Source organism: Sturnus vulgaris, chromosome 7 (genome assembly GCF_052056855.1).
Source record: "Sturnus vulgaris isolate bStuVul1 chromosome 7, bStuVul1.hap1, whole genome shotgun sequence".
NCBI classification, from domain to species: Eukaryota; Metazoa; Chordata; class Aves; order Passeriformes; family Sturnidae; genus Sturnus; species Sturnus vulgaris.
Genome location: NC_142249.1, coordinates 16,837,899 through 16,858,447, shown reverse-complemented (window position 1 = coordinate 16,858,447; position 20,549 = coordinate 16,837,899). Strand labels below are relative to the sequence as shown.

Sequence of the window (20,549 nt, the reverse complement as noted above, 5' to 3'; positions counted from 1 at the left end):
ACTTACTTGTAAAAACATTTAAAACCATAAGACAATATGCTCTTACAATATTTTTCAAAATCCTGTCCAGTCTTCTAAAACTAAACATTCTACTTCCACTACACAAACATAGAGCCACTATAAACTGGTCACCTGGGAGACATCCTGGTTTTATGCTTTCTACACAGATTGCTGCATCATTCTTAAAGAAGAAAGATATTACCACAACAACAAACCAAGCTGACTTAAAATTCATGAAATTGATGTACTTTTTTTTTTAAAGGACTTAAGTCTCTCTTCTCTTGTATAGTCCAAATTATAAAATTACAAATCTCTGTGCTTCTCTTGGGAAGATACATTAGCAGAAAATATACTTTCATCTGTTTTCAATATGGGAAGCAAAATCAATAGAAGGGATGCAACCAGTAGAGAAAGACAAAAATCAGTTAATGACAGATCCCAGAGTGATTATCTTCTCCAGCACCTGCTACAGGCAACAAAACCATCATCATGCAGTGATTTCAGAACCACACAGTCCAGTCTGCTAAGGAAATTAGACTAGTATTGTGGCACTTAGCAAGATCATTTCAACAACTTAAAAGAGCATGAAGTAAATCTCCTGTGTACCACCACCATACTGCAAGTCTTGTCCCATGTGGTTATGATTGTCTCAGCATTCTTTGTTTCAATGCTATACAGAACAAGGCACAACAACTATACATTTTATACATTATATATACTATACTATACTTTTGCTTAGTAATTAGCAATACAGAATCCCACTTCTTCAGTGCCACAATAAGGTATAGTGTGAAAAAATGAAGAGCCCATGTCTGTAACTTCCTGTAAGGCAGCATCAGATATTTGGTGAATACAGTTCCTGCAGGGAGAGTTTACTTGATGCGACTGCCAGATGCTGGGAGGAGCAATTAAGGATCTCAAGGAGCCTTTAAAAGTTACACCTCAGGGAAGACTATACAGCATTTGAAGCTCCAGCCAAAGCTCCACCTGCGTATTCAGCCACTAATATAAACACGGGTTATGTTACAGAGTAAATGATTTTTCTGCTTGCATATTAATTACTGTCTGTATTTACATCATATGTTTAAGACACACAGCAGTGCTACCAGCTCAAGCTACACTGCTGAGGGTTTGTCAAACCTGGTATAATTATTTACAATCATATTGAATTGTATCCTTTCTTACACAAAGTTCCCACAGAGTCAGTTTAGGATGATCTCCTTACAATATATTACTACACAACTTGCAGAATAAAATCCAAACCCCAAAAGCAAACATAAAAATCCAGTGACAACTTCAAGGAAATTCCTTTAAGAGTTTTCTCCATAGAGTTCTTGCCAGTCATCATGGACTCTCATTAGTATGGATCACTTTCTTGGTGAATGGAGCACTGCAGTAGAAGGAACACTACAATGTACACTTGCAGGCTTTTCCTTAGAGTTTAGTCACCTTCTGTCTTAGCCTGTAAGTCAACAATAGTGCCAAGATAAATACAGGATATTGAATCTCTCCTTAAATGAAATACTATTTGCTGGAGAATATTTCTCCTACAGAGAATGTCAAGGTAGGCAAATTAACCTTCTTCCTATCTTGGTCATCTTGGCAGCTTCTGTCTTGCATTTAACTACATTACCTCCATTAAGGAACTTCTGCCCAAAAATTGGAATGCCATATCCTTCTTACAACATAACAGCCACTTGAAACTTTGGTAATGATGTTTTATGGGAATAGGGCTTGGCCAGTAAAACATGGAATACCAGGGTGATGACAACTACCTGTGTGCTTTGGAGCTGCACAGCTAACGTGCCTAGAAACAGGGAAGCAACAGCTCTTTGCCAGACATTTTTTGTGCATTTTGTGTTTTTCTTCCTACCCTATAACAAATTCTGCAGTACTGCACATACCGAAAAGTTAGAATGAGAAAAAGTAGCAAAGCAACAGGAAAGCCAAGTACTAGAAATTATAGCTCAGCTAAACAGTAACTACATGCACATTAAAATTTTTAAAATATTTGGCATGCACAAACCAGTATATAACAAATTAAATTTCATTTTAGAACAACATATTATTTTCACAATCCAATTTTAAAGCATTTAGTCTATTTCAAAGAAAGACTTCAACTCAAACATCAAGCTTTGAGGTAAACAGATGCTGCTCTTAGAATATTCCATTGTTCGGGGGAATATAAATATTTTATTATTTTTTTCTAGATAGTACAATCACAATGGTTCACACAGAGGATCTAAATAGCCCACTCTTCCTCTCCACTTAAGGACTTGAAATATATATCAAAGCTCTGACAATATAAATGCCTGATCTTGCCAAACAAATTAATCTACTTTTTTGCTCCAAGTACTTCACTAGACTAAAAGGAAGAGCAATGACATCCAGGAAAACAAAAACATTAATTACTCCTAGGGAGACATTTCTAGTCTCTTCCACCATGGAAAGCATATGTGCTTCCACCTGCTCCCATCACAACAATGAGAACTCAAGCTCTAGCAACAAAGTCATACCACCCCCAATGTCTCACCTTAGATTCATCCAGGATATAAAACCAATTCCAATTCCATAAACTAGTATGTGTCCCTCCCACTCCTGCAATGCCATGAATTTTTCTATCCTGCTGCAGTAAGCTGACTGCTTCCTCAGTACAAGGCCATCATTTCTCATAAGGGTTATTTTCAGTTTAAAGGTTTTTTCAAATTGTCACACAACCAGAATTAAATGCAGTTGGAAGGTAAAAGCAGTCTGAAACACAATGGAAGCATCAAAATTGGTAACAGCTTCAGAGAAGACAAAATCATGCAGTCCTTTATACTAAACATGAAATTGTAGAAGCAGCATATTGTAACAGTGCTGGAAGAGTATTTAATTCCTGCAGTCACCAAAATACTCAGTGCAGCTAATTGAACATGAATAACACCAAAGAATTGATGCCTAATTTACCAAATTCTTTGAAAATTCACAGATCTCTACGTCAGCACTCAGGGGGGCAAACACAAAGAGTATACAACATGTGCACAGTCTAAGGCTACCTACAATTCTTTACTTCTACTAGATGTTGGGTTTTTTATGTGTAGTATAGCTTTCTTGAAATCCAGCCATTAGTAACAGCCATACCTTGTTATAAGTTTTTGTATAAAATTACTACTGCAAATGCAGTAAAAACGAAAGAGCTTGTTAAAGTTATTTCCATTATATGTATTAAAAAAACATTCACTTAACAGACACTAGCAGATATTAAAATCTTCTGCTAAAAGGGGATCTATCTGTCACTAGAAGAATTTTAAAACTAGAAGTTATACTTTCATATTTTAAATTATTATTAGGGAGCCAGACTCTACTCAGGGTTCCCAGTTAATCCAGCATCACTACTACTCAGGCAGAACTCAAAATACCACAGGCCCAGTGAGCATCCAGGAAAGAAAAAGTGACAGGGCTTTAAGAGGACTCTTAAGAGGCAACACGAGGTTTCCTTTTGTCACATGGAATCTGACAATATAAATCCTGCTACGAGACTTCACACCAGGAAGCTGGGACAGGCAGTAACACTGTAGCCCAAAACTCACTCAGTTTGTTTCTTTATACAATTTTCAAAAAGTACTCTTCTTCCCCTAAAACAAGCAAACATGAAGCCTGCCATCAGGTACCAAATATGTTTACAACTTTTCTGAGCCAAAAATCACTTCTTTTGGAGACAACTTTAACACAATAGGTAGGAAGCTATTCACTTCTGGTTTAGTCCTTCCTCATAATATGGAACAGACTTCAAACTAAGTTGCAGGAACTCAACCGAGTTTAAAAACTTGAACAGTAAAAAATAATGAAAGAAAATTTATCAAAGCCAGGAAAACCATTTTGTACCATGTAGAAGCAGCCAGTGATGACTGTTTGGAACTGTATCATATTTTAACTCCTAGCAGCAATTATTTCAAGTCACACTGAAAACCACAGATGTTTAATAATAAAAAAAAGCCTCAAAACACTAAAATATGTGTGCTGACTAGAAAACGAACTTTCTATAAAATTGTGTACCTTTCTCAAGGGATGTCAAAACAGCCGTGCACAGAAATATTTTGTGCAGAAACAATTTTACTTACAAAAATTCAGATATGATGATTAAAATATCTGAAGTAACAACACCAAATAAATAAGGTTACTAATGTCTCTGTCACAAACTTTAGATGCTGAGGATAATCAAAAACACAGAAAACTAGATTTGAGTAAAAATAGCATTAATGCTTGAGAGTTCTAGACACTGTTGAAAAAATTAATAGTGTTCATGTGCAGTTCATTCAGCAAAGACAACTAGCCTTGATGTTTATAAGAATGTGGACTAAAGCCTTGTTCCAAATTATGCTTTGAACATCAAAGATTTCCTATATCCTTTCTTTGAAGACAGAAAAGTAACATCCACTACCTTCAGATATAAATACCAGACGTTCATGGACCAGCTGTTGAAAATTGCCTTTCAGTGTTTTCAGGAAACTCAACACAGTTCTTAAATACACAGCAGCTGCTTATGCCAGATAGTTTTTTCAGTACTGAAGTATTTACACCCATCCCCAATCCTATACCTACAAAGCATGTTTGCTAAACATGACAGAACAGACGGGCTACCAGGAAAATGAAAATATCTTTCAGATTTTCAAAATATAGCTTGTTGCACTAAACTAAATGACCAGTAATGCTCTACATGGCTAAAACCTCAAGATTTCCTCACCTATCATCCTTGTCAGTTCCATTATGTAATATTCACTGAGTTGTTTTAATTCTTGAGATTAAGAGGTCTTGAGCTGAAAGTCAGTTTCAAAAAAAAACCTGAAACTGAAATGATTTCTAAACTATCACTGAATTATGGAACATATCAGATTTATTTTTTACAGAGAGTGACTGATGGTTGGATTTTAAGAAAAGCATTTTAGAAGAGGTGATAAACTGAGCTGTCTAGCTGAAGTCTGAAGCATGAAGGCCGTGTAGCCCATCCTGCCATGGTAGCAGCCCACTGGTTCACAAGTAAGATGCTGTATTACACCTCCTTTGGCCTCCTTTCTTCAATTCTATTTGCATATTTTTGCAAAATCTGAACACTGATCTATTTTCTTGTTATGTTTCGTGATCATATAGTACAGAAAAGTGAGATCAATTTAGAAAGATTCAGTCTCACCACTAAGACTGAGTTGTACCTAATTCCTCTGATTTTAAGGTAAGGGCTGTGTATACAGGCATACAGAGTTTAAAACCAGTACAATACAGTCTGAAAGGTGTAGATGTTCTTTATATATGTTCTTTATACTGGCAGTTTACAAATGATGATGAAAAACTGGGGTGAAAATTGTAAGAAAAAGATGACCTGGTGATCTTCTGAAGTATCTTATCTCGCTGTTGTAATGTCTAAACACCTTAAATAGAAAACTTCCTTTCTTGTTAAATACTGTCTGTACATTCAGAGACATCATTCACTCAAGGTATGTACAGCAGTACCTTTTAACCTTAGTAAAAAAAAAAAGGCAATAAGAGCACACTGAGCACTTGTGCATGTAATTACCGTGCCATGTTTCACGCATAACTCTTTAATAGTTTAATAAATACACGTTTAATTAAACCAGCTGGTGGCACTCTTGTGCCACTATTTTGGATTTAATATCGCAGTTGAGAAACACTACAATACCCTTTTTAAAATGCATCCCCTGTCCCTAAAAAACAAACTAAAAATCAGGGAAACTCAGTATATAGTGTTATATAACTAATAAATAATTAATATATGTAACTCAATAGTGTTCTATATGCTTGCAAAATTTTGTTGAAAAGATTGCTATAGCTTCCATTTCAACTACATCCCTACAATGAATTCTTTAGGCTCCAGCTTCAAGAATTAGAATCCACTATTTCCAAAAGTAAACTCAAGAATTAAGGATTAAAAATTATGTCTGCAATTTTGACCCAAAGATGGGGAAGGAGAACTGATTTTTTTTCCCAATCTCTTTGAGATTAGGTATTCACATGGAACTTATTCATATGGACATATTATGACAAACATCTAACTAAAAATATCAATTTTCTGCTTTCCTTTGCAAAGGGGGTTGTTTAACCTAGTAAAAAAGAGGCTCGGGGGATACCTTATCACTCTCTGTCACCACCTAAAAGGAGGCGTAGACAGGTGGGTGACAGTCTCTTCTAGCAAGTGACAAGAGATAGGACAAGATAAAAGTCAAGTTGCACCAGAGGAGGTTTAGATTAGATATTAGAAAAAAAAATGTTGCAAAAGGAGTTACAGTTTATTCTTATTAAAACCTCAGAAAAGGAAAACAGGCATTGAGAAACTGGAGCAGCAGCATTGGGTAACAGAGCTGCCTGACCCTTTGCACACAACACGTGTTTTCACAGAATCACAGTGGGTAAGGCTGGAAGGGTCCACACTTGGTTATCTGGTTCAGCCTTCCTTGCTCAGGCAGGGTCATCCTAGAGCTGCTTATAAAAATTTTGTCAAACTATAATACTAAGAGAAATTTTCCATTATTGGACACTGTTACAGGGTGATTACTAGTCATACATTAGACAAAGTATTCCCAGGAAAGGAAAGGAAGGTGTGTGTCATTTAAAATACAGATGTTTTTAAAGACCTCTGCACATCTGACCATGAAACAGATGATGCTCCTGCCAATAATCTAAGTCTTGCTTTGTGCTTTCCCATGAGAAGATAGCTAAATTTTTTTGAGACTAAGCCTTCAGAATTAAAATTGTAGCCCGTAAGTCTCAGTGAAACCTGGAGCATCACAACTGACAAGACCTTGAGGCTGCAACCTCTCACAGAGCACTGGCCAGCCCTTCAGCTGCACTGCACATTCTCACTCTTGAACCAAAGACAGACCTGGGTCCATGGTGGAAGGGTACAGCAGTCTTCTTTAAGCTGCAGTGCCTGGCTGCTGCAAAACATGTTGGAGCCAGACAAGGGAAGGGAGAACCTGGTGCAATTACTCTGTGCTCAGGAGCAGCCTACCCTCCCTCCTAGGACTCCTGTGACTCCACTTCATTGCAGGCAACTGGAATAAAAAAATATTTTAAATCTTAACTTACAGCAAGTATTTATTAAATACTAGGGATGTTTCAACTTCATGCCAGTCCCGATAGACTAACCCTATTGAAATGCACTGTAATTTAAGTAACATGGCTGTGGACATCTCAAATGAACAAACTGCTGCTCTGTGTGCATGAGGTGCACTCAGTGCTAGTTCATCACTTCCCAGGTCAGGCTGGGATGCTCCCCTGCTGAACACAAGTTACTTAAGACAGAGGACAGAAAGGATTGCAAAAGCCACTGAATATTCAGTTCAAGCTTCATTTCACTATTGCTTTTTAGAAATTTAAGACTAAACTGCTGTGAGAAAGAGGCAGTCCTGCCATTCCCCCAACCATGTGCTCTCACATCTCTTGTGTGGACAGCCATAATCTTGACCACTGGATCCAATGGATCAATGAACAACTAATTCACAAGGATTATTTTCCAGGGAAAGCTACTCCAAATCACTAGACAGCTGCATAAACAACAGCTTCAACACAAGATAGGGCAAGGCTGCCTAATTCATCAGTAGCATGGATCTAAACAACATAAACCAAACATGAAATCCCAAATACAGTTTGTCTGTGGGGAGGAAGTTTCAAGAAAACCCCAAGAAAAAATAAGACGGAGTATAATTTCCACAGAAAATCATGTCTGCTCAGTCTAAAAAAAGATGCACTAAGTGGAAGATCTAAATAAGAAAGGGAAAAAAACTATGCCAAAAAAACCTAGCCAAACTATGACTAATTGATTCCTAACTGCATTGCATACAGAATATCAGAGATTTCATCCCGTGAAGGGTTCTACCTGTAGCACAGAAAACAAAACATCAAAGCAGCTAAGAGTATATATAGCTTTAATTGAAGCTATAATTTAGTTTGAATCTAATGTCTTATACTCTGAGAATTAGCTGTATTAAAAAAATTTGATTTTAGGACTTCTAAACTAAATTCTGCCCAAAATGGCTGTGGACATAAAACGTCCAAAGATCAACCACTATAAAAGAATGGGTATACACAGCTGGGGAGTTAAAAGTCACAAATCCACCCTATTTATTAAAAGCAGATAGGCCACATTAATGAAATAAAACCTGCATTCATAAAGCAAGGCACTGATGTGGCTGATCTAACATACTGAATAACTTGCAAAAATAAGACTAATAAGTGTCCCAACACAAACTAACCAAAGCTGTACATTTGGTTAACTAAAAATGAAAGCTTTTCTTTGTATTTGCAGACTTATAGTATAACAGACTAAACACTAAATACTATATTATGGTATAACAAACTAAAGCAGCATGCTCAAAAGAGACACAGCTATAAGGCCAGCTCTCAATTGTTTCTCCAGAACATGAAGTCTTACTTTTGGGGGGGTTCAGACTCCTTTAAAAACTTCACAAACCCTAGTTTTCACACTATGGTTTAGAACTATACATAACTGAGGAAAACAACAAATTCTTTTCTCCTCTTAAGAGTTTAATGTTCCACAACTGGTGGCTGTGTTCTCAATTTTTGCCATCTGTCCCAAATTTCAAACAAGGATAAACAAGTAATCTGTTTCTAACTTCCTACAGATTTAGTATTTCATATCTCTAATCTAATCAAATGTTGCAGAAAAAGTAAAAAAAATTCTTTTAAGCAGAATGGTGTATCCACAAAGAAATTGGCTGTTTTAAAAGCTCCATAAATAATCATCACTAGTAGAGTGATATCTTTACTGGAAACTGCAACCAATGCATACAACTCCCCTGCAGCACAATTTTCAGCAAAGTTTGGTAACATCATAAGGCAAGACTTCTGATTTCTCAGCTCAGGTCTAGTGGGTAATTCCAAGAGTGTGCTGCCTAGATTTGGTCATTCATCTATAGTAATTTTTCTCTTGTAGATGAATCTGGTAAGAGAAAGGACAACCCTTTTCTTGGCTTGTATTAATGATACAATTTTTTCCTCAAGAAACCCTTCGTAAGCACAAGTATTTTTCTGAAGTGTGGTGGAACAGGCATAGAAACAAAGATATTAATTTTAAGGTGTGCTTATTTACCCAGCATTTGGGATAGCACAGTGAGTCATTCAGCTGCCTGTCCACAGAAGACTCCAACCTCACAGAAAACCCCAAAGAAAAGAGTATTTAGGTAGAGACAATAGAGAAGAGTATTTAGGTAGAGACAATGCCTTTGGTGTTCACACTTACACTAACAAAGCACACTCTAACTGTAATTTTTGAGTGGATACCACCAGCCTTGCCACCTAGTGGTGTCAAACAAGACATATATCATACTTTCCAGGGAGAGAACTTTAAAGCCTATTCATCAGTATGAGGCAAAGCTGGCAGAAGAGAAACTATTCCTACATGTTCTATGGTTTCTGCTACACATTGATTAGTTATGTCCTATGTGGAAAAGTCAGGATAAATTTTAAGTCCATAGCTATAAACTAAGTCATATACACTGAGTGGAGAATCAAGATTTACCAATGCAAGGATAATGTTTAAATTCCTGTTTCCTTTTCATGTGTTTTAAATCTATTTATCTCAGTTTTTGAAACCTACCATTCCATGGATGTACAATAAGCAAAACTTTTAGAATGCTTCCTATGGATCTCAATTGAAAATGCTTAAAAATAATTAAAATTATCCCGTCCCATCATTTGCTTTGCAGATTCCATAAGTATAACGTGAAAAAAAGTTTATGTGCTAGTTTGCATATATTGGGAAGAGTGTATTAGCCATCCCTGGGTTCTAGTGCATCATATGATGATTATGTATAGCCAAGCACATTTGAATATTTATTTGAAATATATAAATATTGTTTATATTTTATAAAATCATATGTTTATCTCAGAGAATTCTTGGAAAGGTTCCAAAAATCTGGCAAATGAGGCGTCATTTTACATGTATTTCATGAACACTTGAAAAATGGATGGCTCACACTTCTTATGCTAACAAAACTGGAAGCCAAAGTCACGTTTCAGGATGACAGATATGCACAATTTTCCCTTACTGTTGACTTATTAAAGAATATCTTGTGACTAATAATTGGGAAAAAAGAAAGAGGAAGAAATGGTCTAATTGTGTTTCAAATTAAGTCTTTCCATTGACTATTTTCAGCCTAGGAAAAGCAGAACTGGAAATGCTCCAGAACAGACTTTGTGTTCTAAACTAAGGACATAACACAACTGGCAGAAAATGCTTTTTTTTTTTTTTTTTAAGTCTTTAGAAGAAACACAAACCAAACCTCTGCCATACCTTGTTTGTTGCTTATCTGTGACTACTCTCACAAATTGGAGTCTAACATCCTTCACATCTGCTAACCACACAACACATGGACCATAAGGAAAAGCACTCAAACTTTGAGCTCCCAAAATACAAAAGCCAGTAATGCTCTATTCCTGCAAGAGCTGAAACAGACCACAACTCTTCTTTAAACCACCTACAAATAACAGATGAGATTCAGCAGTCCAACTCTATTTTAAGACACCATTGCCTAACAAAGACCATATATATCATCAGTTTGTCTGCATACATTAACAGTTAACTGCCTTTTCATACAATGCAACATTTAGCAATCCCACATAAAACATGACAATGATTTTAAACGGGTACCAAAGCTTCTGTGTTATACTGCTGCACAGGCAAATGAAATGCTAACATGCCCATGTAAGACCTATAGAAAAACTGCTATGGAACACAAATTTTATGAGCCCTTATGTCCATTTCAAGTTTTCCATTTTATCCCACAGGATCTTTTATCCAGAACAGATTTATTTATGTGTGCTGAGCTTACATGACGATTGCTACTAACTCTCATGCCTCCAAAGCTCCCTTTTTCACCCTGAAAGAAACATTAATGTTTACTCTACACTGCCTTCTCTGTCAAGTGAAGCAAAAACCATGTGGCTTTATTGCACTGGCACGCTCTTCTTCTCATGATTTTTACCCCTCATGCATCAAGTATAAATCTACAATGAGTTTAAGTAAAAGCTAAAAAATAAAATGCAGTTAAATAAAGTAGTGTTACAGCTAAATTTTGCATTATCTTTGTATGTGCAGAATCTCTCAGCTGTGCAAACTGGGTTACAGACATAAAGAGGCTGGGGGGTGATGCTGAACTGTGCCAGACCAGATGGCAGACTTCAAACTTATCTGCAACCTCTTCACTGAGCGTGTGCAGGACAGTAACAATGAGTGCCCATGAATGGAGCCTTTCACCCGCCAGACACAAACCACTACATCATCAACACAGTTCTCCATTCTCTCCCCTCTGCTTTCTTCTCCTGCTCTAGCACAGCTCACTGAAAACAGAGACAACTTCTTGCTGACAGAGGGACCAAAAGAAGAAGAAAAAGATAATGTGGGTGGAGGCAACAAGTTAGTCATAGAGACATCATTTCCCCTACCTTCAACTTATGGTATTACTTCAATAATTTGGTCTACATACAAGTAAAGTAACTCCCCACAGAAACAACATTTTAAGGTGCATGCCACTTATTACACAACTAAAAGCATAGAAAATGAAATGCAACCTATCAATTTTAGAAAGAGTACTGTTCAAGCAAGGATCTGTGAAGTCATTTTGCTAAAGACAAATTTCAATTTAGCAAAAAACTATGGAGGTTAGGGTGGGGTGGAGACAACTTTTCTTTTTATTCAACAATAGGTAAGAGGAGACTGAAGACAAGAACATAAGTGCAGTTAGAAAACACTTAGTACACCAGCATGACAAGGTCTCAAGACTACAAAGTGATAGTCTTTGAAAACATCAACATTCACAAGGTCTAAAGAGATAGTACTAAGAAAGGCAAGGAAGAAAGGAAGCAAATTAAACCATGATGACAACTAATAACCCCACTATTTTACACAACCAAGGGAACTTCAGCCAACTCCCCTGAAAGTGGCCTAAAGACAAATTTAGAATGAGTACAAGGATGGTCCTGGCCAATATGATCCCTGAGAGTGATCACTGGTCATCATGCTGATTTATACTCAGCCCCAGGAATTTCTTATAGCACGGGCTGCTAGGAGAAAGAGGAAGACAAGACACTAAGGTGCCTGTCCAAATGCTCAGGCAAGAAATTCTGAATAATCAATTACCACCAATGAATTCCTGCTCTCCCTTCTAACCTCCGGTCCTTGGCTACAACCCTGCTAATGTCCATCAGTCCTCTAAGCCTCTGCAGTTTACCTAAGTAACACAGAATGAGACACAGATTAGAAGCACAAAGTGTTGGTGCACTAAGTACCAGCTAAGTGCCAAAGCTGGGACAAGGGAGGAGATGAGAGTGTAAGAAAAACTGTGAGGAAGGAAGGAGGAGAAGAAAGGGAAGTCATATCCTCCCATTTCTGGTGGTTGTGGAATTGCAGCCTTTTTCCCTAATACTGGTTCCTGTTACCAGCCAGAGAGAATACCAGGCAATATCTACCTTCAGTGGGCCAGTGCATGACTGCTCTTTTACGGGATTTTCCTGTGCTTCCAGGTAAGAGAGCTCTTAAATAGAGAGCAGAATTATTTTTTAAGATAGATTACTGAAGTTTACAACTGCAAAGCCTAATTTTCTTTTTCAGACAAGCATTTCCTCCCATCAAAACTGTCTTCCATTTTTCTCAGGAAGAGCATAACATGAAGTTACAGCAGAAAGGATGACTTTTTAAAGTACCTATACTGCCTGGAGAAGACAGAAAGTATGGGTCAAAAGGGCAGAGCTGCCAAGACACTGACCTCTTTCAGAAGAGCCACAGCAGTAAAGAAAAATTTTAAAGGTCAGTTCACCTACAGGCAGTCTCAAGGAAGACAGGCAAAAGAAAAGAGCTAACTTGAAGCACTACTTCAGAATAATAAATCTCAAACAGATCTGCTGTGACCATGAATAAATAGCCTCTCCCACTTTCTGCATAAAAACTGTTGGGTTTTTTCCTTATATGGACCCTAGGATGTCTTCAAAGGCTATTTCCTCAGAGGGATGTTTTCTATTAGAAACAGCACCATTGAGTCAACTGTGTGGGTGGGAGGGTACAATTCAGCCCTACTAGTAAAAGGTAATTTTGGTTCACAATCTAGCCAAGAGGATTAATAAACCCTTTAAGTATTTTTGGGTGCTAAATGAATGGCAGAGGAAATAAACAGCTTGGTTGATACTAAATCATTCTTCCAAAGAATTCATTTAAAATCTAAATTAATTTAAAAAACACCACCATATAATCTGTCACAAACTCAAAAAAAAAAAAGTCATTTCCCTTTCTCTGTTCACCAGTGATGAGAAAAGAAACTTACTTCTCAGTAAAAGTCCCATCCCATCATATAAAAATTTTAATACTGAATAATTGAATACCAATTCTGTAAACTTGGGGATAATTTCTCAAAATTGAACACCTTCCTCAGGCTACTGAAATTAAAAAGAATAGATAGAGCCCAAGCAAACAGCATGGTTAATGAGTGCAGAGGTTTCTGTTCTCAAGACTAGAGCAGAATCTGGATCTCAAATTACTGACACTTTCTGGTTACCTCCTACAAAGGAATGGGACTCAATCATTCTTATCAACTTATCTAGGCAGAGAAACAATAGGCACATTCTTATATGAGAAGCAATCACTGCATTTGTACAAAGGCAGCCCTCACATGTCTTTGAGAAAAACTTTTGGGGATGAGTTTGAGCTTTGCAGTCAGTGGTCAAGAGCACAGAAACAGCAACTGCAACACTTGCAGCACTACAGATTAGCTTCCTGCGAAGACAAAGCAACTTCTTGACCTCTGTCCCTTGATTCATCAACATCAAGGTAATTAAGGGCAGCAGGTGGTTTATTGATTACTCATGACACAAAGGACTGAAAAAATCTGGGCGACAAGAAGGGCAATTTTACTGATGCCTCAAGCACGTAACTCACAAAGAAAAAGAGAATCTAGAGGGAGACCTGCAAGATCAATGCAGAAAACACTTTGCATTAAAAAAATTTTAAAAATGAAACATTCATGCTTTTCTTATGCTACGCAAGCTAGAGCAACTAATTCACAAAAGCCATCTTTTTAGCCTGAGAAAAGACCAAAATGCAAGACTGCCTAACTTTCTACGTCATAAGGACAGACATATAATCATGCTTAACAGCTGGAGATGCAAAAAAAAAAACCAAAACCAAAAAACAAAAAATAAGCCTTATCATACCATAAAAATAAAACGATTCTCAAACAAACAACAATATAGTTAATGACTGTCATAGGCTAGGCTTGAACACTTAGGCCTACAGCAATAATGCAAAGGTTTGCATTTTAACTTTCCAAAGTGCAAAGGGCACATTTCTATCTGTTTTGCTTCACTCAGTAGGAGATCTCCAATAAAAGCACACTGAATACAAACTTTTTATACAAAAACAAAGTTGACCTAAACTGTCATTCATTTCTCACCATTTCAAATAAAGATTTAAATCAAAGTGTGACCTCAATGAGTTGATCATAAGACTGACAAGCCTGCATGGTTCACTTTACATCAGATGAACTTTTGTTGCAGATGTGTAGAACCATGCTTTCAGTACAGCCCATTCAGATTAGTTTTAATTATTGATTAGAATAAACTCAGCTTATTCCAGTTTCCTCTCATGAAAGAGAACATGCATATTAGTACAACAGACATTTTAATAGGTCAGATTCCTGTTTCAGACAGTAGTTCTACAAGAGAACTTCTAAGTTTAAGTTCTCAAAATTCACTAGAACATTTTCCACATTTTCTCTCACAAGTCACCAGCACTTGCAATGTTCACTGAACTGGCTGTTCTTACTGAAGTTTCCTCTCTGATTAATCTATGTCAAAGCATCAAAATTCCAAATGAATATCTCCTAATGTATTGCAGCCCAGTTATTTTTCTGTGTTGTGTATTGCTTCAAAGAGGTCCTCCTGTCATACATTAAACAAGAATATTAAGTAGCAGCAAATTACTGGTATAGTATAGCTCCAGATAGACACCCATAGATTGCTCCATGTGTTTCAGGTACTAACTGTACTGTAATAGGAATGGAGTTTTGTCAAGTGTGCTTTCTTTTGTCCACAGCTATGCACTCCTCAGATTTAAACTAAAGGCAATATGTGATATATACTTTGAAAAAATATTAATTTTAAAAACATTAAAATGCATGATTGGCTTGAGAGGAGGAGGAGGAGATGGGAAAGCTCTTAAATAAACCAAAACCAAAGACATTCTTTATAAGAAGTTTCCTTGCAGACAGACCCAAAACCAGAGAAAGAAGTAGGTACAACATGAGCAGTTTACGTGCTGTAAAAACAAGTCTTCAATCAACCCCACTGCAGATGTTTAGCTACGAGTGTTAGCACAGGGAATGAGGTGTATATTTGAAGAGAAAAACCCAAACCAAACAAAAATCTTGAATTAGTTGTACCTACCTCAGTGATTGGTTGCCCTTGTGATGTCAAGTCCAGTTCCTGAGGTCTCGTCACCTTATCGATATCCAAGGAGTCCATGCTGGAAGCTGCCGAGGTCACGCTGGAACGGGAGGAGTTACTGATGGAGCGCACCTCGGCATCGCTCACCGTGCCAGCAGACGCTGTCCTCCTGTGCTGGGCACCAACCACGGGCTTGGTGTCTTCTGCAACAGACTGCTGGGCTGCTTCATCCATGCTCAAAGAGGCCTTCTCTAACTGTGCAGTGATGTCATCCAGAGACACGTTGGCATGTGTCGCCTTAGCAGAGGAGGAGGACAATCCTTTCACGCTGCTGTGCTTAGTGGAAGGCCGACTAGCAGGCGGTTTCTGAGGTTTGGGCTCTGTGGCAAGGCGTTTCACTGCAGCATTGTTTGCTGAATGAGAGCCAAAGCTGCTGAGCTCCTGCTCTATGGAACAGAGATCAGCCATCAGGGCATCCAGATCCACAGTCTCCCCCTGATTCAGGGCTTCTGCAACAAACAAGAGCAGTCAGAGTAGTAGTATGTGCAGTTATTTCATTTACGATGCCTCACTTTGTGTTATCAAATATAATGGTTAAGAGACCAAAGGAAGCAGTATTTTCTTTTCCCATCTGTATTGCAAAATATCTGCCCACTGCTGAACAGAAATTAATTTGCACTACTATCCTTGACCAGTGCAACTTTCAAACTATTTAAACTCATTTGTCAGCAAAATAAGTCTATGAAAGCTGAGATTACATCTGAAAAGTTTACACTGCTTTCCTGTGAACAGAATGTAAAAATGCATTTGCACAGCATGCCTCACTTTTCCAAAAAGTGCAGATGTTCTGCTAAGCATTTTCTGCTAAAGTAATGCAACTGCTTTAAAAAAAACCAAAACAAAACCAAAAATACTATATACATACTCAAATCTTTAAATTAAGGTTTCCTTCTGTTTATCCTGAAAGCATTCTGTAGCTATATTTCTGCATCCTGTTCCATAAAACAAGATGCTCTTTCTTCCCAGTTAACAGATACACATTAATTCATTCTTTCATGAGACCCGATCCCAGAACAAGCTTTTTTATATAAATACCACCCTACAGTTCTCAGATACCAGGTGTTGTAAAAGACACTACTTTAGGAGACTCAAATACTTGAAGAAAAGGACACCAGAAAGCAATGCCTTCACCAAATAGGCTCTCACCTCAGGTGCAAGTGTATTCAAATGTTCTTATATTTTACAATATTTTAATTTATAGTTGAAATAGGTTTTTCTTAAACTACTATTTTTCTTAAACTACATGTGGTAAATAATTCAACAAACCATTCAAATTATACATGGAGAAGCGATATGAGAAGTTGGCAAGATTGGTTTCCTGGCGGAGAGGCGACCTCTTCACAGGTGCCACAGGCTTGTCTGCATCCAAACTCTGAAAAAGATCAAAAAAAGGGCAAAATAAAATTTGACAAGGAATTGGACAAGCAAATCTTTAAGATGAATGAGAATTAATTTTCTCTAAGAGAAATTTTTCAAAAGTTACTGGTATATATAAAAGCACCTCTGTTTTACAGGCTTTAGACTGAAAACAAACATCGTCATCCTACAGAGATTTAACTTCAGAAAAGCAGTGAAGAAAATTTGTTAAACACGTACTGCTTTTTTTTCAGAATCAAAAAGTGAGAAGCATTTTCTAAATGCTTTTCAGTGGTGTTGGCTCATTTCGAAACAGACAGCTGACTTACCTGTAATTATTTCTCTGCAGGAAACTGCACAACATTAAACTGGGATAAGAGTCTAAGATATGGTCTAAGATATCCACCATAAGCTTATGAGCATAATCAGGGCATGAGTGCTTGCAAACATTCAATGAAGAATCTGATTTTATTAACAGGGATTTAAATTCACTAAATTCAGAAATTTTTTTCAATAGTCTTTCCTGTGAATAACATTAAGTTATAAAAACCAACCCCAGCCAGTTTACGTAGGACACATTTTTTTAGGAAAACTAGCATAAATGAAAAAAAGAAACTCTTTCTAACTAATACACTGAGTTGTTATGTTATGATGCTATGGGTATAGCACTATAATAAATACCAGGATTTTTTTAAGTAGCAAGCAGTAGGGCACTGTAATACAGCTGCTGACCCAAGAAGCACAGGGCCAGGAGCTGCTGGCCCTGGAGTGGAATGTATTTCATGGGGAATCCAGCTCTTGCTGTCACTGAAGCTCAACAGGCCTGCAGATCATCTGAAATTAGGGAATGCTTGTACTGATAAAGAGTTCCTGACCTAAAGGAAAAGCATCTTCTAGTTCCAACAGAATGAAGTTTCTGACCTAAACTTTTTATATTCATTTTCTATATCTTTACTCAAGCCTTCGTTAAAAAGATCAAATGCACTACTTTTTCCCCTATTATTTATTCTTCCTGAGCTCCCTTCTCTTCTCAGCTTGGCCTGGACTTTTAAAAAAACAAAAAAGTCTATAATCCTAGAGAGACATCAGTGAACCTGAAGACAGAAGAGACAAGTTAGGTCCCGTTCCTTCAGACTGAACACACAGACTGCTACAAAAGATTTCCTGTGAAGCAAATATATTCTGGTTAAAAGCAGCTCAGCAGTGTTGTACTGGCTTTAATAAACTTCTTGCAGATCATTGGACACACAAGTGATATGCCCTCACTATTATTTGAGCACATTCTCCATAACTGCTAAAAAAGAGGTTTAGAGAACTGCTAAAAATTGCAACAGCCCCAAAAGCTTAATTATAAATAATCATAAGAAGCAAGGTAATTTTTTTTTTCATTTAACCTGTACCATACAGCAGGATAACTTAAGCAGAATAAATATTGAGACACCCTTCATTAATGCCAAGTATTGCTCACACATGCTGCAGATTTCGTGACTTCATTTTATAATGCTTTTGTTGAACCAAGAGTTAAAGAGGGAAAGTGAATTGAAATTATTCCCATGGGTATTTAAACAATTTCAGATCTTTTAAAAAGCACTTACATCGGGGTATTATTTGAAATCACCTCAAAATAAACATTTAGGAAACCTAAAAAGAAGTTAAAAATCAAGGATCTCAGAGACAAAAACCTTTCCTCTACTGCTCTTGAAGTCCCGCTGATAGATAGCAGCAAATGCTGAAATTACAGAATGCACTTTGGATCTCACAAACTCTAATCACCTCCATCAAGATTTGATGATTGTCCAGATAAATGAACTGAGACAAAACCAACTCTGTTAACTTGTGTATAGAGAACAATATGAGTTCATTCAAAGTTCTGGGGGAAATGTCATTTCTCAGTAGTTGCAAAAGATAGAAGGGCAACTGTCAGGCTATGTTGCAGACTGTCTCGAACAGCACTATGAAGGTAAGAAACAAGTAATGTGGGTCCTACCATTAAGTACCTCTTAGTAGGTTTTAAGAAATTTGTATGGACTAGCAACAAACTGAGACATCACCCTGAAGTCTGCATGTCAATACTGTAGCCATAAGTCCCAAGTAAAGTATACTTGTATTTTCAGGCTGCTCATATCTTTAAAAAACGGGGCAGAGAACAAAGGGTATAAGACTCATTGAATTGTTATGCTATGATGGCTAATATGATGGCTATAATATCAGGATTTTTTTAAGTAGCAAGCAGCAGGGCAGCTATGATCCAGCTGCTGACCCAAGAAGTACATGACAGGGTCAGAAGCTGCTGTCCCTGCAGTGGAATGTGTTACATGGGGATTCTTGCTGTCACTGAAGCTCAACAGGCCTGCAGAATATCTGAAATTGAGCAATGCTTAATGGGTCTAAGACCCATTGTGCTTCTCTGTGAATATCCTCACTCAAGGCAATTTGCAATGCCCATGCCCTCAAAATGGTTCACACCATTAAAAATCCTTCAAAGTAAGGGTTAAAAACCCTTTAAAACCCCACTTAAAACCAGCAAGAATTAGTATATACAGATTCACGTCACACTCTTCCACTCATCTCAGAAGGCAGGATTCTTTATTGCCCTGCATGTGTGAGCTCAGGGGAAAAAAATAAAAATTTCCCCTATAGTGCTATATACATTTAGAACTTGCTGGCAGAGACAGTAACAGAGACGAGTCTGAATTTGAAACCCTGTTACATGATTAGCTCAATTTTCCTTCAGTCTTCAAGTACGAAGAAGATGAGAAAAACTGCCTCTTCTTTAGCTTAATGAACCTTCAGTTATCACACCTCTGCTTAATTCTTCATGACAAACAGGGAGAAGATTTAATACGTTATTCAGGAAGGTGAGTTCACACAGCTGAAACACCCCTGCAGGCAGTCACAGAGAAATGGCTGATCACCCCAGGAATGCAGCACACCATGCAAAATGCACTGTCTGCTTGTGAAGCAAAGGAAAAGCACTACAAAGAAGGAAGGACTGAAAGATGTCTTATCAGCTGATTCACTGATGCAGGAGGAGTATTCTGGGACAATGGTGAGTCCTTGAAGGTGTATCAGGGTATCTTATCATGTAATCGGTGGCAACATTCACAGTTTTTTCTTATTGCTGTTCAGGTGCGACAAATAAATGCTATCACAGCTGGACAATGTCAAACCACATGTTTTGAGACACAACCTATCTTCTGTCAGCTGAAGTCCATCTTGCTCTGCATACATAAGGACAAAATACCAGGTCTGTAATTCTGGGAAGGAACTGTGCCCTTTATGATACATCAAACAACCTCAGGATGGGGAAAATGAGCTAATTTATAAATCTTTAAAGAACTGGTCACAGGCTACGGTCTACCTTGATGCAAGTGACTGTCAAGCAGTTGGCATCCAACTGAAAAGAAACATAATACTAACAAAAAATTATTCTTTGAGATCATTGAAACCTCCCTCACCTGTGTGAGTTTGTCCAGTTCACCCAGCCAGGCCCCAAACATCTTGTCGAGATCCTGATCTTCCTTATCACTATCTTCTTCTGCACCATGGTCAAGCTCTTCATCTGACAATTGCTCCATCTGAGGAAAAAAAAATAAATTTGATACTCAAACTTTCTTGTCAGCGTCTAAAACAACTAGTGTCAGCTACCATGTTGCTGAAAGTATTCCTAAATCAAAGCAAATGTCCAT

At 37.5% G+C, this 20,549-nt stretch overlaps 1 protein-coding gene across 2 annotated transcripts in view; it reads right to left on the bottom strand.

Annotated features, from left to right (window-relative positions):
* The window catches only part of RAPH1 (Ras association (RalGDS/AF-6) and pleckstrin homology domains 1), an 89,007-nt gene that overhangs the window by 34,979 nt on the left and 33,479 nt on the right, over positions 1-20,549 (bottom strand). For both annotated transcript variants that reach the window (XM_088167901.1, XM_014880299.2), the window contains exons 2-4: positions 20,319-20,438; positions 16,771-16,876; positions 15,445-15,953 (exon numbers count right to left, since the gene is read on the bottom strand). In XM_088167901.1, the coding sequence (XP_088024027.1) occupies positions 15,445-15,953; positions 16,771-16,876; positions 20,319-20,438 (735 nt within the window). The remainder of the gene's footprint in view (positions 1-15,444; positions 15,954-16,770; positions 16,877-20,318; positions 20,439-20,549) is intronic.